Genomic DNA, 21,387 nt, shown 5'->3' with positions numbered 1-21,387 from the left:
CAGTGTGATAAGAATATAATCTTTCAAAAATCCTTTAGATATATTCTGCTGAATTTATATAGGGCTAAACTAGCCATATGGATGATTATTAAATTTGATATTGGTTTTGATATTTGCTTTTGAATTTGATATTGGTAAATTTGATATTTGATAATCAATTTTGTGTTAGAAGAGGTATTATCATCGACTGAAGTGGAAGAAACTATGATTATGAGACTCGAATAAACAAATACTTCCAATTTGAGTCTGAAATCACTCTGGCTTACTATAATATTTTCTTAAACATACGAAAGTCTGAACAGACTACATTATAATTCCAATCTGGATAAATACACATCTTTTTTGAGACTTTCTGTAGAATATTAGGAGACGATATAGTATTCTAGGTTACTATTTCAGGTAAATCCTACATATTATTCAGTCCTCAATGGCAATCACATTCAGGGCTCAAAGAAGAGCACAGCGAGTTACAGATGAGATTATGCATGAGAGGTATAATCAAGTTGTCCTCGAAACAAATTTCCTTTGTGTCATTCGTGTGAAGATATCAAAATTTCGAAACCAAATAAAACTCGGTCTAAGAAACTCGCATTTAAAGCATCGTGTTAATTTTGAGTTGGTTTCACAGTTAAATGTTGCTCGGCACCAAATTTACCACCGTCTCCTTTTAAGTTTAAACGTATAAATGTAGTTCATCAGGACTTTCAAAGGCCTCCTAAGCCTTTGGGTCCCTATGCGATGGCATTTTCCTTGCATACCCTTATTTACGCCATTGTTTATACCTAGTTCCTTTCGGTAAAAAACCACGGCATGTCATAGATAACATTAAAAACATTTATTACCATAGCACTTTGCTTTGTAATTATATTATTTGTACAGATGCCTTAGTATAATAAATATAAATTTAAGTTTTATCGGGATACTGAGTTTACGCAGCTTGGATCAAATTCATAATCTTTCAGTCTCCATTTGAATATTTTCAGTAGAAAAATCAATCCTCACTACTCAATGTGAAGTGTCTCCATCTATCGCCTTAAACTGGCATCTATAGCCAATAACTGATTATTGCATGATTTAAAATTTTGTTTCTACTGTATATTTTCGAGCCAGAAGAATTTTTACGATAAATTAGTTTTCTTACTTTAGTTAAAAGAAAATATTTATTTCTGATTCTCTACAGGTCGATTCACATTACGCACGAAAACAAATTCTTGCTTTTGCATAAAACGCAATGTCAGTAACAGACACATTAGTAACTGGCTGATAGTGGCCAAAAAAGAATTTCGTAGCAACATGAACATCTGTGCCTTAAAAGAGAGCAAAATCAATTTTCTTAAAACTTTTACATTAAAGCAAACGTAGAAACTAAACAGCTAACGTAGAAACTATTCAGCTTTTGCTGTCCTAAAGTCTGAAGTTTCTTTTCGCGATATAATTTGTTTCGAAGAGGAATACTGGGACATTTTTAACACATGATTTAACCGTAACTAGGTGTAGAACTGTGTCCCATGAAAAGACGAAGAATGTACACATATGTGAAACGGGTTGAAGCTGAAACTGTCAAGATATTAATTAAATAAAAGCTGAATGTAATGGTGTATGTTTTTATTCAGGCAAAAGCGAAATAAATAATTTTACTCATGAATACATTAAGTAGATTTAAATATAAAGTAAAAAAAGTCGAATTCAGAAACTGAAAAAGCTAGGCTTTTAAGATGGTACTCGAGTCGAGCTATTTCAGTTATTAAAACCTCTGGTTTCGTAATGGTTGTGTAATTCAATTTTAGTTATGACACCTGGCAGCGAATTAGAATGGGGGTAAAGGAAATGTATTTTCTTTATGTGTAACACAGAAAAGGTTCAAAAAGCATTATTTCTGCATAATTTCACGTGTATTTTTGAAGTAAGTAATTAGGTACCAACTTCAAATTCATAATTTTTCAAATTTCAAGAATGATCGCAAAATTTACGATTTTTCTAACTACCCGCTAGAAAAGTATCTAGCACAGTGTTTGCCAACCTTTTTTTCCTCGCGAACCAAAAGAAAGGTCCGAAAAAATTTGATGAACCCCCTATGTAGTCGTTAATGACAGGTAAAAAAAAAAAAAAAAGCTATAAAATTTGATAGAATATATATTTTTCATATTGCAGAATAATTGATTATATTAATCGTGAAACATTTAAATAAAACATTAATAAGACTAAAATGATGGCTATAAAAGTTGAAAACAAGATAAATTTAGCAAACTGGTTCTTATGTTTTACCTTTGGAAAAACTCTTAATAGGATATTTGTGGCTGTTTGATAGTACAAAGCAATTCAAAATTAGGCGCAATATCTGACAATTTCAGTCTTAGATCAGGTTCTGCATTTAACCTGTTTCTGTATTTATAAGTATATGCTGAAAATCCTTTCTCGCATAGATATGTTGGGCAAAATTGTAATAGAACTTCAATGGCTTTTTTTTTTTTGACAGGACAGGATAGTCATTTTGTATAGAGCCAGAAGTCAATTAAAGATTGATCTTTAAAAATTGCTTCTAGAGAACTGTCGCAAGATAACTCTATGAGGTTTTCTTTTTCCAGTATATTTAGAGAGGTTTCTGAACTTACATTTCCTTGAAATGGACTACGTATCCAGTTGTTTGAGATGGATATGTTGCATCTGTTGAGAAAATAGTCATCGAAAGTTAATCGAAGATAGTTCAGATGTTCACATATACTCCTTTTAATGTTTTCGTCAAGTTTAATTGAATATTTTGATAAAAAAAGTGCTGACAGAATCGAAACATCCATACTCATTCATCTGCAGGCATTGAATCCAAAAACTGATCTTTTTCAACATAGCCTCAATTCTATCATGTACACTGAAAATGGTGACACCCTCGCCTTGTAAAGACATATTTAATTCATTCAGTTTACAAAAAATATCAGCTAAATACGCAAGCTTTTGCAGCCAAAGAACATCGGATATACAAGAAGACAAATGAAATGGATGATCAATAAAAAATGCTTGAACTTCAGACTTCAATTCAAGCAAACGCGTCAAAGCTTTACCACGGGAAATTTACCACCATCTAACTTCTGTGTGAAGTTGTAAAGAAACGTGGAAACTTCCAAAATCCTCACAAAGCGTACGGAATAGACGGCAATTTGTAGCACGCGATTCTATAAAGTTCACAATTTTCACAGCATCTCTTAAAGTAGTAGATAACTCTGCAGGAATACGCTTACATACTTAAAGCTTGTCTATGAATACAACAATGAGTCCATTGAATTTTCTCGTTGATCTTCTTCACCCGTGCCACAAAACAAGAAAATTTTCCTGTCATTGATTTTGCACCATCTGTACACACACCCACACGATAAGACCAGATTATTCCGTTCTTTTCAAAATACCCACTGATCATATCGAAAATCGCTTCTCCAGTTGTGTAGGTTTTCAAAGGTTTACAAATAGTACATCTTCTTGAACAATATTCGTAAAAAGATATCTAACGTAGGCAAGCAAGACAGCGGCATTTGTTACATCCGTTGATTAGTCAAGTTGAATTGCAAAATAATTCAATTTTATTCTTTCTAGAAGTTCGTTCTCCACATAATTAGCCAAGTTAGTAATTCTACACGACACCGTGTTGTTTGATAAGGGAACTAGCTCAATTGTCTTTGCTGCCTTTTCCCCAAGCATACATTTGGCGATATCTTTCGCACATGGTCCAATTAAGTTTTCTGCTTTTGTATGCGCTTGTTCAGATCTTGCAATTCTATAACTTACTCGAAATGATGCTTCAAGGGCCATTTTACTATCTTCGTTTGAAGTCAAGAAAGAAGAAAGGCTATACTTTTTGATATCTGCTAATTTTCTTTTGAAATATTCAAGAGGTTTATCTTTGTGTGTCGGATGTTTTGTTTCAATATGTCTACGAAGAAGTGATGGTTTTAAACTGCTGTTGGCAAGAACTTCGTTACATATAACACAAAACGGTATAGGTTCCGACTCATCCCCAGTAAAATGAAAACCCAATTGTAGATAGTCGCTGTCGTATTTTCGCTTTTCCCCTTTTCTATCATCATTTCCTTTGTTTTTCGTCTGGTGAAACAGTCCCTCACTACAGCTTTCAGTACTATCATCTCGATTATCATGTCTCGTTTCTAAACGACCCGTTTTTAACCATCGATACATAATAAAAGTAAGCTATAATAATAATAATAATAAAATTAATAATTATTAAATCATTTACACGAGAACTTGACTGTCACAGTATCACTATCACTCAAACTTTACAAGTGCTAAGCTGTAGTAAACTACCTTAATTTGATATTTATTTCCAATTGTATTTTAAAAAAATATATTACATAGAAGGGAAAACTGCTGCAATGATTTTAAATATAAAGCAGAACATGATACTAATCACATTGATAAAATGTTTTAAATATAAATAACTGTTTGTAATAAAAAGAGAATAGTATTTGATTACTTAAATAAGAGGAATAAATTATAATGTATAAAATTGTTGATGTAATTTGATATTGATGAAGTAATTTTGAAAAACAAATAAGGAAAAAAGAAATGAAAATATTGAAATTTATTATAGATTTCTTAACAAACAGGCAGCGAACAATCTGTTTTACAGTGGGTGTGTTCTTTAAATTTTTTTTTTTTTTTTTTTTTTTTTTTTTTGTGTGTGTTTTCTTTTGATTTTAGTGGCGTTTTAAAAAATCCGCCATTACAATATTATTTTCGCCAACCTCCCTCTGCAAACACTGCGAACCCCCAGGGGTTCGCGAACTACCGGTTGGGAATCACTGGTCTAGCATATACGCTAACATACGTTGGCTATGAAGAATGGCCATGTATGTAAGATTGGCTATGAAGAAATAAGCATCATTGACACAGATAAAATGCAGCTAAAAAATCATTCGTTTCTTAACAGAATATGGAAAAAAAAAAAAAAAAAAAAAAAAAAAAAGAACATTACATTAGTTTTACTGTCTAGAATCTAATCTGTTAAGCATATTCTGAGATTCTTTAAAGTCCAAATTAAAATAAATAACACGAAATACTCTAGGTGCTAATCAAGAGCTAGAGCTCCGTTACATTATGTAGCTTTTGATTTTCGAGAAACGGAGATACAATACATCAGAGAATAGGTTTGGATGCTGATTCAGTCAAAGATATTAAGTGGGGATTGGTTTGAATTTTATTTTAGCTGACCTTCTATTTTAACAATTCAAGTAGAATATTTAATCCGAATAATCAAAATTGGTCCCAGAAAAGGCTATGGAGTTATTGAATACCTCGGAATCGTTCTTTTCATGTAAGCCTTGAGCATTTAAATCACACCTATGTCGAAATTTTAAACAATGAATGGCCAGATGTGAGAAAACTACAGGTCTTCATTTTTCTTATTGTTATTTCGGATGCAAAAGGAATAAATTTTCTATAATTACCAGCTTTCGGAAATGAAAGCGGAGGTGGTGAAACATAAATCTCAAGTTCTTTGTGTGACAAGTTTCGGGCGACATGAAGTGTGGGCGAAATATAACACCACCCTTCTTTTTCACTGTGTTTCAAGACACTTTATTTTTCTTTCATTCTGCTAGGTAAACGTTCGTTCTTATTTAGACACTCAGATATGACTTAGACATCTTTAAATTACTTAGCTTCCCCTATATTTATATTTTTAGACGCTTTTGGACACGTTTTCTCTCTTTGTTCTTCCCAGTTTCTGGAAGGGTGATTATTTGTAATACTTAGTATATTTAAATAACTAGTATGTTAGCTATTTAAGTGTCATTTTTTATGTCATTGAATTTTAAGTAATGCTTGCAAAGAAGAGGAATGCATGAAAAATATTACTCTTTTATCAATGAAAAAGTAAAATCCTTCACCTTGAAAAACAAAATCACGAAAATAGCCCTTGAATGCTTTTGATTTGTTGCTGTGGCCTTCATTTCCTTTACCAGTACCTCAAAGTCATCTATATATTCCTATATTTCTTTTAATTCAGTGAGCTGTGAAGTAATAGAAGTGAAATAGAACGGAAAATGTCGAAATAATGCTGAGTAGGAACTTTATTTCCTTTTTCACCATTTTATTCTCTGTGACACAAATAATTATTTGCAGAGAAAGATATTTATTTATGAATTCAAATTGAAATTCAGTATTTTTCGACTTGTTAAATATAAAACTCGGAGATGAATCTTTATTTCTGAAAGCATGAAACATAATCATTCTTTCAATCTGCACATTTCCCTCAGATTTATTTCATGCCTAATATATAGAAGCTATTTTACTGTACGTATACACTCACTACATTATGTACATGCCGGATAATTTTTAATGCGATCATGGACGGTAATATTAAATTTAAAAAATATGCCCTAAAATATCTTTAAGCAAATTTCATACATCATTCCTAATGCAGCTTTTTCCACTTCAGTTTTGTAATTTAAAAGCATATTGCTAAGTAATGATATGACAATTTTTTTCCTTGTTTTATTACTTTACATCTGTTTTCATATTTCAGAATTGTAAATAGCTTTTCGGAAATAATGAAACTGGAAGACACAAAACATGTTGTAGAGTAAACAATTAAAAACTAACGAGAAGGGTTAATCGAGAACGCCGCCTCATTTGAAGTAACACAATGAGAAGGTCTGTGCCACTGACACTTTACTTTTCGAAATCACTTTGGTATTCAGGCTTATCTATGGCAATATGCAAATGAATTGTAAAATCTAGCCCCGATTTCCACCCAGCAGTCGCTATAGGAAAAGCTCTACAAACGGCAGGAAAATCGACATGCAGGTATGTAATGTAATACCAAATATGTAGTGCTAGAGCTTGTAATGCGATTATAATCGTACTTCAAACATGCTTGTTTCGCAAGTTCGAAGTGGGCAAAAATAAACTTAAGGGAAAGCAGAGTGAACCAAAAATACCTTTAATGCAAACAAATGTTTCAATTATTTCAAACATTTGTTATTATACACTTTATAGTGTTGCATGATTACATTCATTGACCCAAAATTTTTTTGTTCCTCTTGTCAATAAATTTCTGCATAGCATTTAGAGCTTTCAAGCTCATTCAAAATATATTAAACTTCACGCTCATTCAAAGTGTATTGAATTTATACCACACTTTAAAGACTGCGTACAACGTGATCGAATCAACCTTCTTGATCCTTCATTTTTCACCGAGACCGAAATTTTCTTTCTATTACACGAGCCTCAAATGCAATAGCTTGACCTTTCAAGTAGAAAATATCCGTTTGGTTACATTGACTCTAACGAGTAGTGTACAGTTGAAGTACATACATTTAAGTTTCTAATGAAACTATTTTCAAATTGAACATCGGACTAATTACATAGTCGTATTTGAGAGCCACATGTGATTTCCAAAGGAAGCATAAATACTTTCTATGCAGTATTATGCTGTTGTAACGAATTATTATCAAGAGGAAGACAATCTCGCAGAACAGTTTCAATCAGCAAGCACACTTCAGTCGAAATATGGTGAATTACCATTTCTTATATTCTGAATGTTTAAGAAGAAAGAAAACCTAGAATTTTCTTTTTCCTTTTTCTAAATCTAACGGCAAGACACATGCTGTTAAGCTTTCAGTGGTAATTGTGAAGAGCCCATTGGTCCTTTAACCTTCTCATCTCCGAGAACATGTTGCAGGGGGGCATAAAAGGGGATACCGATATTACATTCATAAGGAGGGGGAGGACAATATATATACAGCTAAGTTTTATCCAGGAATCGAACTCACAACCTTGGTTTCGGACTATCTGTCAACCTTCGCTACTTCCTAGGCGGCATACCTGGAAAAAGCAGTGGAAGAAGTCAATCCTAAATTATTTTTCAATCACCTACTTATGAAACTGTTCGTTTCGTTCCTAATGAATATGAAAAACAAGAAACGCAAGATAATTCTTTCAGCTGAGCAGGAAATGAAAAATATTTCTTCAAGTCGACCCACTGTAAACTGCATTTTTATGCAAAAAATGAATAACTAAAATGTTTTAGCAGTAATCAAATCTTTTAAAGAGCAAGAAATCCTGTTAGTATAAGCATGCCCAAAGTCGAATATTTTTGGTTTCTTTTACAAAATTCCTATTGAATGAAATTATATGTATTATTTTTAGCAGTATTATAAATTTTGCTATTAGCGTAAAGAATCCTTTGGCATCCTTTTAATCCTTCGCCGTGGCACGTTCTTTGAGAACCATTGCTGTAACTAGATGGCAAGGGAATATAAAATGTGTAAGAATTTAGTACGTAGCTAACTAAACTAATAACTGGGTTGATAAACGGTAAAAATTATTTTTACTCTTAAAATTTAGGCTCTGTGTCAGCAGCAAATATAATATCTTTGAACCATGTGTTTAAATATGGAACTAAATAATTAAATCTCAAGGAAAGAGAGCGAAAACATACTTTAATCAGAACGATGCTCAAAATATGAAAAAACTAATAAGGTTAATATGAACCTTATACACGTAATCGTATATATCTTAATACGTATTTAAAAGTACTAAAAATGTGTTCATGCATGTGCAATGAATATGTGGGTGAATAATTGAAATTATAAGAATTCATTCTAAGAATAAATTAAAACACAATTATTAGAAATCTTTTATCCACATGTTATAAGTTATTTTGCTTTATTTCATCTGACTTGTTCAATTAATTGCCTGTTCCCTTCCTTTATTTAGTTTTACATCTTTATTCACTTTTACTGTTTATCAAACCTTTAAAAATAATTGATTTAGAAACTGGTACGTTGAACATAAGCGATATTTAAAAAAAAACTACATGGCCGCAAAGGAGCGTTCGGAACACCAGCTTCTGATCAGTAATTAATTTTTCAAGAGATTTTCCTCTCCTCAGTATCAGTTTCTTTACATTTTACTTCCAGACGCGTTGTTAACAAATTGAACAGCTGGAAGTTAAGTTCAAGGCTGATGAGAAACATCATCTTAATTTAAAATTCAGATATTCACATTATATTCTTTCAATTGCTGTTAAGTGAGATTTTTTAAAAATGATTCCTCATTCAATTTGAAGTTTAAAAGCATAGGAGGCTTGCATGTAGCATTCTAATATGACAAAAATGCGTCTGGAAAGTAATAATGCATATGTTACGGTGAAACACCGAAATCTGGAGAATGTCGACTTTCACCGGTGAATGTCAACATTCCCATAGTCTCTTGGTGTATGTCCGAAATATTTTCCAAATACTCTTATTTCTGACTTACACCGGTCAATGTCGACATTCACCATGTACTAATGGTGAATGTTGAACATATAACAATATTATATTTTCTTCTCCGTAATTCAGTCGCGAATAAACGCACTTGAGACTTGAAATAAGAACTTAAGAACACGAGAACCTAAAACACACAATACATTCAAAATGAGAAAGGAAAATAATAGAAGTTGAAAACGTAGTTATACAGTACGTTCTGAATGAGAAAATAAAATAATAGTAATAAAAAACTTACTAAATTATGTGATTCAAATCTTTTTAAAAATTCAATTTATTGCAACAACTTAAACTATTATGGCACTTTATGACCTCTCTTTTCGACTTTCACCAGAGCATATCTGTGATTGTCGACATACACCGGTGAGGGTCCGAATATACAAGAATGTAGTGAAATATTCGGTCCCTGACCGACGTATTTGGTTATGTTGATATTTTCCGGTGAAAGTCGACGTTCTCCAATTTCTGTCTTTCTCGGTAACATATATATGAACTAAGACAAAAAATACTTATTTTTCAAACATACATTTTGCTTTAGAAAGTGCAGCTGAAAATAATTCTGATAGATGATGGTGATCAGTTTCATTACACGTTGCGTTTAACAATGTAAAAGTGTTTTCTCTCAGCATAATTTAATCCAATATGTCGCAGTATCTGTCTTTGTGGAATGTTTAAAATGTTTCCTGTAGTCCTGAATTTTAAGTTTTCATTAAACTGAAATAAGTGTTTTTTTCTAATTTCAGGGTGGAGCAATATCCATTCTTTCAGCTTTGCGAAGGCCAGAATATTTTAAAGGCGTTCTCTTGATAAGTCCTGCCGTAGCAACAAATCCAGAATTAACTACACCTTTTAAGGTAAAAAAAAGAAATTCTGTTTTTCAAATGTTCCCTTGTTAGCGCTTTTTATGTCTTTGTACGCAGTGAAGGTAGTAATGTAATTGCAAAATATTTCCGGTATAATATTTCAACATTCCCCGAATCCATTTGGACGATTTTTTTGAGTGACATCCGTACGTACGGTCAGAATAAAGGACATTGGTTTTCTCAAAATGTATTGTAAAATGTATGTGAAATGGATTGAAAGGGATTACTTCGTACGTACTAACGTATGAATGTATTTCACATAACTCAAAAACGATCAGACGTAGAACATTGAAATTTTGTGTAGGAGACTGCTATAACATCTAGTTATGCACCTCTCTTTTTTATTGCAATCGGCAGTACCAAACATATATATGTAATGTTTTACTTTTGGTGAGAGATAAAAACAATCACGTGCTAGTCATGGCCGGAAATACTTCTGCGTAGATGAATGGAAATTGCGACGTAGTGGAATGACCCGATGGAATTTTGGAAGAAGTAAGACCAGCTTGATAGTTAAATATCATTTATTTTTGGATGACGAATTTCTTAGTACATATTTTCATAACCGGTAGAAGATTAGGTGTGCTAAACGCGTCCCATAATTTTAGATAAGCAATTACATTTTAAATAATGGCGAATAGCTAGCACAGGCTCAGAGACACTCTGGCAGCTGGCAGGCGAAGAGGCGAAAGAGAGAGAGAAACCACACAGTTAGTAGATATTTATATTAGGTAGGTGCATAAGTATAACTAATTGCTATTGGCTAATTTTAGGTTGTTATGTAACGGGAAGAGATCTTGAATTTGGGAGAACAGATAAACTTAGGGGGAGAACACAAAATTTAAAATATTTAATTTTGAGGTCGCCAATCGTTTCTTAGAGCAGCCATCGTATTTTGTTGTATCTTACACATATATATATGTATATATCCACCCTCTTACCCGGCCTTTAATTTCGCAATTGTGGGTATTAGTCATGTACTCAGTCATTACAGAAGTGTTTTAAGTGAGGAAAATATGCATGTTTTGGCAATGTTAAATAAAAAAAAAAAAAAAAAAAAAAAAAGATTAACTTTCGACAAATAATGAATTCTAACATTTAATGTGGTCTCCCGGTTGCTATACTTACATTTGGGAAAGTTTTATCTTGTTATGAAAAAATAAAATTGGTTCCGAAACGAAAAAAATTGAGGGCGATATTTAATAATTTCAAAATTTGAAATTTTTGATATGACTTTCAACTTGTCTTGAAAGATCGGTTATTCAGATTAGAATAATTTGAGGAAATAAGTTTAAATGATGTGCAACAATAATGTGTATAATTTAATAGGACGTATAAGGAAGTCATCCACACCAGACTGTTTTAAATAAATGATTCTGAACTTATTTTTTACTATTATCAATCCCTCACTCAAAATTTAAATGTTGTAAAATCATACTATCCATTTATTTCCTTATTATTTTATATTTTATATTATCCTTTTATTTTCCTTTGTGAGTTGTTATTTATCATGTTTTACAATTTCTTATCTTAAAAACCATTTTTAAACTGTTTTCTCTGAACTCATTTTAAAACAAGTGTCACAGGGCAAACACACGGTTTTCTGTGAACTCATTTTAAAACAAGTGTCACAGGTTGGCAACATACCGCGCAACTAAATACACACATATAACTATTTTCCTCTTGAAAAATTAAATTTTTATTAGTTTCTTCTTAGGCGAAAGCCTTATATCAGATTACCACATATTTTGAGTGTTGCATTTATTACTGTATTTATTTGCATTTTCTTTCACTTATTTTTCTCTTAACCTTTTCACTACAGGTGTTAGAAAACGTCAGATTTGTGGCTGCAACCTACATGTATAAAAAGAATATTATTGATATTAATTACCCTTACTAACTTAAAAGTCCTGACTCTTACTGAAATAGAGCGAATACAACAGTAGTAGATCAGGTATCCCTTATGTAACACTTCCGCTTTTTCTCTATAAGAAAACTGTGGAAACCCTAGTATAGCACGTCAACACGGGGTTTCATTTTATCGAGTTAATGAAAAAATGTGCTTAAACTCTCTTATAACACTTCATGTATGTACATATTTCGATAACACGATTTTTAGCCTAAACGTTTACAAAGTTGCGAATGATGCCATCGTGTATAGTGCTCAATAATTATTTATTTATAGTACATGGAAAAATAAAATAAATTCCAGACATACCCGCATTCCCTCACATTGAAATTCTTTTGAAATTGTGTCATGCCAATCATATACACAGTATGTATCTTGCGCTCGAAGTAGTAAATTGGTAGATTGCATATATTGAGTAATTGTGAAATTGTAATCTAGTAACTGAATTTCGGGCTGACTTATTTTTAGTGAGTAATTTCTGTTTAGTTAGTTTCCGCTGAACTTGTAGCCATTTAAAGGAAAGTTACCAATTTACGGTATTTCTCCCTCTCTTCTCCCTTTTCTTTTTTCATCTCTATCTCTGTATAACACCATTTTTTTTAAGATTCTTCTATATCTTTTTTATATCTATTATTTATCTATATCATATCTATTTCTCTACAGCTTTTTCTTTAAAGAATTCCTCTATATTATGCATAATACTGCCTGATATGGCAGTATTATGTATAATATTTTTATGCATAATATTTTTGCGTTCTACGGTTCCTGGATTTGAAGTAATTGATGACAACACTTGATGAAGAATCAAAACCCAATTTATTTACCAGTATTACACAGGACAGTTACGAAGACACGTTTAGTTCCGTTGAAACAATCAGCAACATAACCTTCAGGCTATAACGGTAGAGATAGCTTCACGGGAAAGAACTAAAGTACAGCTTCCGACTCGGTCGACAGCTCTCAAGCTAATCGCTGAACCCAAGATACTCTACTCCCAGGACAGGCATATATATAGCTTTAACCTACCTTCGAGAATATTCACGGGAAAACCGCTAAGAATGCGTTCTATAATGTTTTCGCTCCGTCTATGGCATATCGCCAAATGGTCGATTTCAAGCCAAATCTGGCAACCTTTCCAATTTCTGGAAACCCTAAAACCATTTCGCGGGGAAGCTATCTTACCGCTCCTTGGCGTTTCTCAACAATACAGAGGAATTCTGAGCTACTCAGCTTTAAGCTAAAGTTTCAAGTAAAAGAAAATTAGCTCTTAAACTATGTCCAACATTTCTGTGAATTTAGGGAAGTAATTCAGAAGTTGGACAACCTGGGAACTGCATAGCATTTTAAATAATCTTTATATCCTCTTTTTAACAGCTTAGTTATATTTTGAGATTTTCCACATTATTTTACTCTTTACATTATGACACCTGTATTAAACTTGAAGTACTTGGTGTCACCAAATCACTTTACAGCTATGCATGAGTTCTAACAGACGCTAATAAACTTACGTATTGCGAATTTTCATGAAAGGAGGGAAGTGCAAAGTTCAGTTAGACAGAAACACTGAATGAAAACATATTAGCTTTAACATTTCCTTACTTGAGCTCTTAAATTAAAATATAATAACAAGATAACAGTTTAATTGACTGGACATTAGATGTAGAATAAAATTTTAAGTTCGAAGTATTCACACGCAATTTTCTTTTCTAGCGAATAATAACACATCTAAAATGTTCAATCGCAGATTACTATTTGGACAGCTATACACACAGGCCTGCTTTACCACCGGACGTTTGCCAACAGCTAATTCTATCCATCGAGTGCAGCTTTTGTTTATTTCTCATTCACTCACTCGGTTTTTTTTTTTTTTTTGGCCGCTTCGACTAAATTCTTTTTATGCATCCACGCTAGCATCATAAAAGTCTATGTCACTTTCTGGAAAAAAAGACTTGCGTGACTAAAGTAAGAAAAGATAGTAAAGATGTAAATTGGAATGTTAGTTAAATAACTAAACTGGCGCAACGACTTTAATTGAATAACGCGAGATTTAAAAATATTTTTTGCGATATCACATTAACATTAAATCACGTATTTTAAAGTTTTTGTGGAGACAAATTACTTTTTCTTTTGTCTCTAAGAAGTATTTTAAATATTAGTTTACAAAAAATTTTTGGATTGCGAGGAAAGTTATCCGATTAGTGTACATTCCTTCCGTTTATTCGCAAAAACGTCACTGAACAGCTACTGATTAGGTGAAACAAACAAGTTGCCTGATTTGCACAATGGCGCTTAATTTCAAATGGCGCCCTATCAGCCGAAAAATACAGAAAATTTCAGACATTTTGTTATAAAATGCATTCTGTGACTCAGAAATCAGAGAGCAAAAGCACTCCAAATAATATATTTGAAAAAAATCAAATTTCTCCAATCGCATTAAAATATCACAATCTAAACGCTTTCTTTTTCCTAAATTCCTAAACTACGGATTAATTCAAATGAGAACGCCGACCAACGTCATGAGCTTCTTTATATTAGACATTGAAAAAGGAGAAATACAGAAATAGCTGGACATCAACCTCATTTTGTAATTTCTAGTTGCTTTGAAAATTCGGCACAGTTCACTTATTTTGCCAAGTGTCATCAATTTGAAAAAAAAAAAAAAAAAAAAAAAAAAAAACACCTTTTTGAGTTTTTTTATAAGCTGCGAACGATTAAATAAACGCAGTTTCAAACTGAAACATGCCGCATATATGTATATGTTACCGTGAAAGACCGAAATTTGAGAAGGGCAACTTTCACCGGAGAATGTCAACATTCACCAAATACGTCGGTGGAAGATCGAATATTGCATTACATTCTCGTACATTCGGACCCTCACCGGTATATGTTGACAATCACACATAAGCTCTGGGGTAGGTCGAAAGGAGAGGTCATAATAGTTTAAGTTGTTGCAATAAATAAGATTTGAATCATATAATTTAGTAAGTTTTTTATCACTATTATTTTATTTTCTCATTTAGAACGTACTGTATAATTAAGTAAGTTTTTAACTTCTATTATTTTCCTTTTTCATTTTTAATGTACTGTGTGTTTTAAGTTGTTATGTTCTTAAGTTCTTATTTTAAGTCTCATGTGCGTTTTTTCGCGACTGAATTACGAAGAAGAAAATATAATATTGTTATATGTTCAACATTCATCATTAGTACATGGTGAATGTCGACATTGACCGGTGTAAGTCAGAAATAAGAGTATTTGGAAAATATTTCGGACATACACCAAGCGACTAGGTGATTGTTGACATTCACCGGTGAAAGTCGACATTCTCCAGATTTCGGTGTTTCACCGTAACATATATATTATAATAATTTGGAAATAGTTGGTGTTGTGGTAGAAGCGTAGGTTGACACATATTTTTCAAAACCAAGACAAATAAAATGAGTGCAATCGCTCCTTGTTCTCAAAGGACGTGTTACATAGGTATCGATAAACTTGTGAAATATATTTTTGAAGATAGTATGCATCTGCAAGTTGTAAGAGCGAAACGGAAAGCGAAATGTGATGCATTCAGAGGAACTCATGGAATAGAAGAGTCAAAAGATTTTGGTTCTCAAAAAAGTGATTGGCTATAACGTACCTGCGTTGCATCATTACATAAAATCGTATGATGCAGATTAATTTTGAAATGATGCAGTTTAGATATAAATAGTTATTAACTTTAGGACAGGAAGGGGAAATACCCAAATTAAAATTGAGAATGAGATTAGATGTTGCCAGTTAAAACTAGAAGTTTCCTTTAAATATACTCCCTCTTCGAAGAACAAGGCTTGGTTATTAAAAAGACTTAATCAGAGAAAAATCATTGAAGTAGTAAAATAAGAGGAATATAATACAGAAAATATGATTATGAAATTTTGTACTAAATTTTTAAGTAATGTAGAATATAAGCATTGAGTGCTGCAGTTTTGAGAATACATGCAACTTTTAGAGTCTTAGTTTTCAATATGAAATCTAATTTCAAAACGTCTTTGATGCGTCTTTGAAACGTCCATTTGATGATAAAGATTTTTCAAGGAAGGTTTTTTTTTTTTTTTTTTTTTTTTTTTTTCTCAAAAAAGTTTCGCAGAATACCACAAATATAAAAATTTTATATTCCCATTACTTATTTTGAATAATCATAACAAATTCGAACATTTTAGAACATAACTAATTTTCATAGTTATAACTTGGATTTTAACATCATAAATATAATAATATTCTTATTAAAATTATGGTTTCACTGTTTTATTAAATTACTATTTTCCTTATTTTACACAAAAGTGGAACACTCCTTATTTCTTCAAATGCAAACATATCCACCTAATTGGGCATAATCACATTAACTGATTGATGTAAATTCCTCCGTAATTAAGGGGATGCTTGAAAATTACTTGTTAAGGCTTCTTTTCTTTACACAAGGTGATTGGCCTTTGTAAACTGCACTGAAACACTCCTTCTATAAAGAAAATAATAATTCTATATGAAAAATTTACACTTTTCCTGGCATGAGGAAGGTCAAAGTTACTATTACAGAGAGGTAAAAATAAGCCTCTGTTTCTGAACCAGTACTCCCTCAACATACTCTATACTTATACATAGTTGTTCATTAAATTAAAACATTCATTCACTATAATTTCAAATTACTTCTTTTCAATATTTTTAACTTTTAATTACATTACGCTTTCTTAAGTTATTAATATTTCTTACATTCATTATAATAATATTCAATATTCTACGATTTAATATTTTCAATATTATAATTCAAAATCCAATTTTATGTTATTTTTTGTACCAGTTTCAAAATTTATTTCATTCATTTTTTACATTTACTTCATTTTTAAAATAATTCAAAATTCTTCAAATTCAAAATTTTTAAATAATAATCTTGTTCACGAATGATTCCAATATTCTTAACATTAATTCAAATAATTCTATAATAATTAAAAAATATAATGATTAATCGTATTCCAATTTAATATTTTTCCTGAATAAAATTTTTAAATTCTTTACTTAATTAATTCAAAATAGTTAATTAAATTTCTAATACCATGAAATTTTCATTTGCTATCATTTCCATAAAACACTACTGCATTTTAATCTAGTACAGTAAGAAAAACAGCATTACATATTTAAATTTCAAAACTGAAATAAATCATTAATAAATTAATGATAATGAAAAACGCATTATTAGCAAAACAGCGTTAAATAAACTCGCAAAATTTGTAAATTCAAAACCATTCAAATTAAATATTGAATTATTACTCTGCCATTCTTTGAGTAATATTTTTATTTTTTTCAAAACACAGCTATCAAATTTCGGAAATTTTTTACTAAATTTAAACGTAAAATTTAAAGTACCTAGCATACTTTTAATTCTTGCGCCGCTGAAAAGGAACGTGATTTAATTTACCCGAAGGAAATAGCCGAAGTGTGATAAACTCGAAGATAGATGACCTTATTTCATTTATACTGAAAGCGGAAGTAGAGGGAAAACATCTGCTTAAGTACTTAAATCTCTTTTAAATATATTACCTACATGACATCTTTCTACTTGCAACTTAAATGATCCCAATTTTGAACTAGCAGTAGGTTTTTTAAATTTAAGCACTAGAACACAGTAGAAAAGCAATGATATTCTTTTTTTTTTTTTTTTTTTTTTCTCTTCTTGACTGATACTGCTGTTGAAGAACTTAGAATTTCAGCTAAAAACGATTTAGAACGTTTGAACTAACAAATTAATTCCGTAGACCAATTTTCAACTAGGCAAGGGTCCTTCTCTATATTGGTACTATCTTGTCCAACTTTAAAAGGAAGTCACTCTGAATTAAGATTTCATTCTAAGCACACATTTCACTTCTGCTTGATTGGCCTAACTAGTCTGCTGTTTATTGCTTCTCGTCTTACCGCAAAAATCTCAAAAATGCAAATGTTCTGAAATAGACGCCATTAATGGGTACAAGTTTAATTCAATTGAAAATGAATATTAAATCTGCCACGACTGTTTCCTATCAAATCTACCATACATCAATATCTACATTTTTCTGAAAGACTGATTTATAAATTGTCTTTCGAAAGAAAATAGTTCAGTTCTAGATTCAAAATTATTTTTAAATGCATGTTAAATGTTAGTTTGCGTACGTATAATTTTTGAAAGCAAGCAAGAAATTAAGACACAATAACACACCAAATAAATACTAATTCAGAAGTCAAACAACAAAAATCAGCGTTATATTTACAAAATTTTCACAGGACTAGTTTCGATGGTTTTACCGAACCACCATCTTCAGCTGCAAAACCGCAAATGAACAAGATAGGAAATAATGATTAGATAAGATAAGGAAGCCTGGACAAGAATAAGCAAGTGGCGCCATCTGTTGGTGAAACCAGAACTAAAACATAATTTCTTTAAAGGCCGAAGGCAAATTTGGATTGGAATTATCATCGTTAACTAGAGCAGAAAGATTTTTATGAATGTGAAATGCCTCTAGAAAATCCAGTTCTCCAATGGAAGATGTTTTTTGAATAATTTTGGCAGCAGAAAAACTGAAAGTGTGGTTTTCGGACCAAGAATGTTGAGCAACAGAAGACTTCTGTGTTTCCTTTTTTCTAACTCATTGTCTAACATATGCCTCATGTTCCTTGACGCGAAATTTTAAGGCTCTCTTAGTTTGGCCAATGTAAATTAAACCACACTGGCAAGGAATCCTATAAATACCCCAGGAATTCATATCCGGAATGGGGTCCTTGAGTATGGAACTCGGAATTTTATTGATGGGAGAATAAACAACCCGAAAGTTAAATTCCTGCAAAATATGTGCAACTTTATAGCTAATTATGGAAAAAAGGGAATGACAACAGAATGTTTATAAGTTCCTAAAACAATGACAGGGGCTTTCCACCCAACATTATTAATCAAGCAGTTAAAAAATTCTCAATTGACAGGGGCTTTCGACCCAACATTATTAATCAAGCAGTTAAAAAATTCTCATCTCAACACACTAAAAGGCACACTCTTGTTACACGATTACACGATTTTTAGCCTAAACGTTTACAAAGTTGCGAATGATGCCATCGTGTATAGTGCTCAATAATTATTTATTTATAGTACATGGAAAAATAAAATAAATTCCAGACATACCCGCATTCCCTCACATTGAAATTCTTTTGAAATTGTGTCATGCCAATCATATACACAGTATGTATCTTGCGCTCGAAGTAGTAAATTGGTAGATTGCATATATTGAGTAATTGTGAAATTGTAATCTAGTAACTGAATTTCGGGCTGACTTATTTTTAGTGAGTAATTTCTGTTTAGTTAGTTTCCGCTGAACTTGTAGCCATTTAAAGGAAAGTTACCAATTTACGGTATTTCTCCCTCTCTTCTCCCTTTTCTTTTTTCATCTCTATCTCTGTATAACACCATTTTTTTTAAGATTCTTCTATATCTTTTTTATATCTATTATTTATCTATATCATATCTATTTCTCTACAGCTTTTTCTTTAAAGAATTCCTCTATATTATGCATAATACTGCCTGATATGGCAGTATTATGTATAATATTTTTATGCATAATATTTTTGCGTTCTACGGTTCCTGGATTTGAAGTAATTGATGACAACACTTGATGAAGAATCAAAACCCAATTTATTTACCAGTATTACACAGGACAGTTACGAAGACACGTTTAGTTCCGTTGAAACAATCAGCAACATAACCTTCAGGCTATAACGGTAGAGATAGCTTCACGGGAAAGAACTAAAGTACAGCTTCCGACTCGGTCGACAGCTCTCAAGCTAATCGCTGAACCCAAGATACTCTACTCCCAGGACAGGCATATATATAGCTTTAACCTACCTTCGAGAATATTCACGGGAAAACCGCTAAGAATGCGTTCTATAATGTTTTCGCTCCGTCTATGGCATATCGCCAAATGGTCGATTTCAAGCCAAATCTGGCAACCTTTCCAATTTCTGGAAACCCTAAAACCATTTCGCGGGGAAGCTATCTTACCGCTCCTTGGCGTTTCTCAACAATACAGAGGAATTCTGAGCTACTCAGCTTTAAGCTAAAGTTTCAAGTAAAAGAAAATTAGCTCTTAAACTATGCCCAACATTTCTGTGAATTTAGGGAAGTAATTCAGAAGTTGGACAACCTGGGAACTGCATAGCATTTTAAATAATCTTTATATCCTCTTTTTAACAGCTTAGTTATATTTTGAGATTTTCCACATTATTTTACTCTTTACATTATGACACCTGTATTAAACTTGAAGTACTTGGTGTCACCAAATCACTTTACAGCTATGCATGAGTTCTAACAGACGCTAATAAACTTACGTATTGCGAATTTTCATGAAAGGAGGGAAGTGCAAAGTTCAGTTAGACAGAAACACTGAATGAAAACATATTAGCTTTAACATTTCCTTACTTGAGCTCTTAAATTAAAATATAATAACAAGATAACAGTTTAATTGACTGGACATTAGATGTAGAATAAAATTTTAAGTTCGAAGTATTCACACGCAATTTTCTTTTCTAGCGAATAATAACACATCTAAAATGTTCAATCGCAGATTACTATTTGGACAGCTATACACACAGGCCTGCTTTACCACCGGACGTTTGCCAACAGCTAATTCTATCCATCGAGTGCAGCTTTTGTTTATTTCTCATTCACTCACTCGGTTTTTTTTTTTTTTTTGGCCGCTTCGACTAAATTCTTTTTATGCATCCACGCTAGCATCATAAAAGTCTATGTCACTTTCTGGAAAAAAAGACTTGCGTGACTAAAGTAAGAAAAGATAGTAAAGATGTAAATTGGAATGTTAGTTAAATAACTAAACTGGCGCAACGACTTTAATTGAATAACGCGAGATTTAAAAATATTTTTTGCGATATCACATTAACATTAAATCACGTATTTTAAAGTTTTTGTGGAGACAAATTACTTTTTCTTTTGTCTCTAAGAAGTATTTTAAATATTAGTTTACAAAAAATTTTTGGATTGCGAGGAAAGTTATCCGATTAGTGTACATTCCTTCCGTTTATTCGCAAAAACGTCACTGAACAGCTACTGATTAGGTGAAACAAACAAGTTGCCTGATTTGCACAATGGCGCTTAATTTCAAATGGCGCCCTATCAGCCGAAAAATACAGAAAATTTCAGACATTTTGTTATAAAATGCATTCTGTGACTCAGAAATCAGAGAGCAAAAGCACTCCAAATAATATATTTGAAAAAAATCAAATTTCTCCAATCGCATTAAAATATCACAATCTAAACGCTTTCTTTTTCCTAAATTCC

General features: G+C 31.9%; 1 protein-coding gene across 1 annotated transcript in view; it reads left to right on the top strand.

The window, feature by feature from the left end:
• LOC118184520 (monoglyceride lipase-like) overlaps nucleotides 1-21,387 on the top strand; it is a 109,704-nt gene that overhangs the window by 71,629 nt on the left and 16,688 nt on the right. The window contains exon 4 of the mRNA XM_035354208.2: nucleotides 10,019-10,129. Within this exon, the coding sequence (XP_035210099.1) occupies nucleotides 10,019-10,129 (111 nt within the window). The remainder of the gene's footprint in view (nucleotides 1-10,018; nucleotides 10,130-21,387) is intronic.

Source organism: Stegodyphus dumicola, chromosome X1, assembly GCF_044657685.1.
Source record: "Stegodyphus dumicola isolate Sdum_Otavi_A_Nest chromosome X1, ASM4465768v1".
NCBI classification, from domain to species: domain Eukaryota; kingdom Metazoa; phylum Arthropoda; class Arachnida; order Araneae; family Eresidae; genus Stegodyphus; species Stegodyphus dumicola.
Note: the sequence above shows the minus strand (reverse complement) of the source record. Positions and strands in the feature narration are given on the sequence as shown.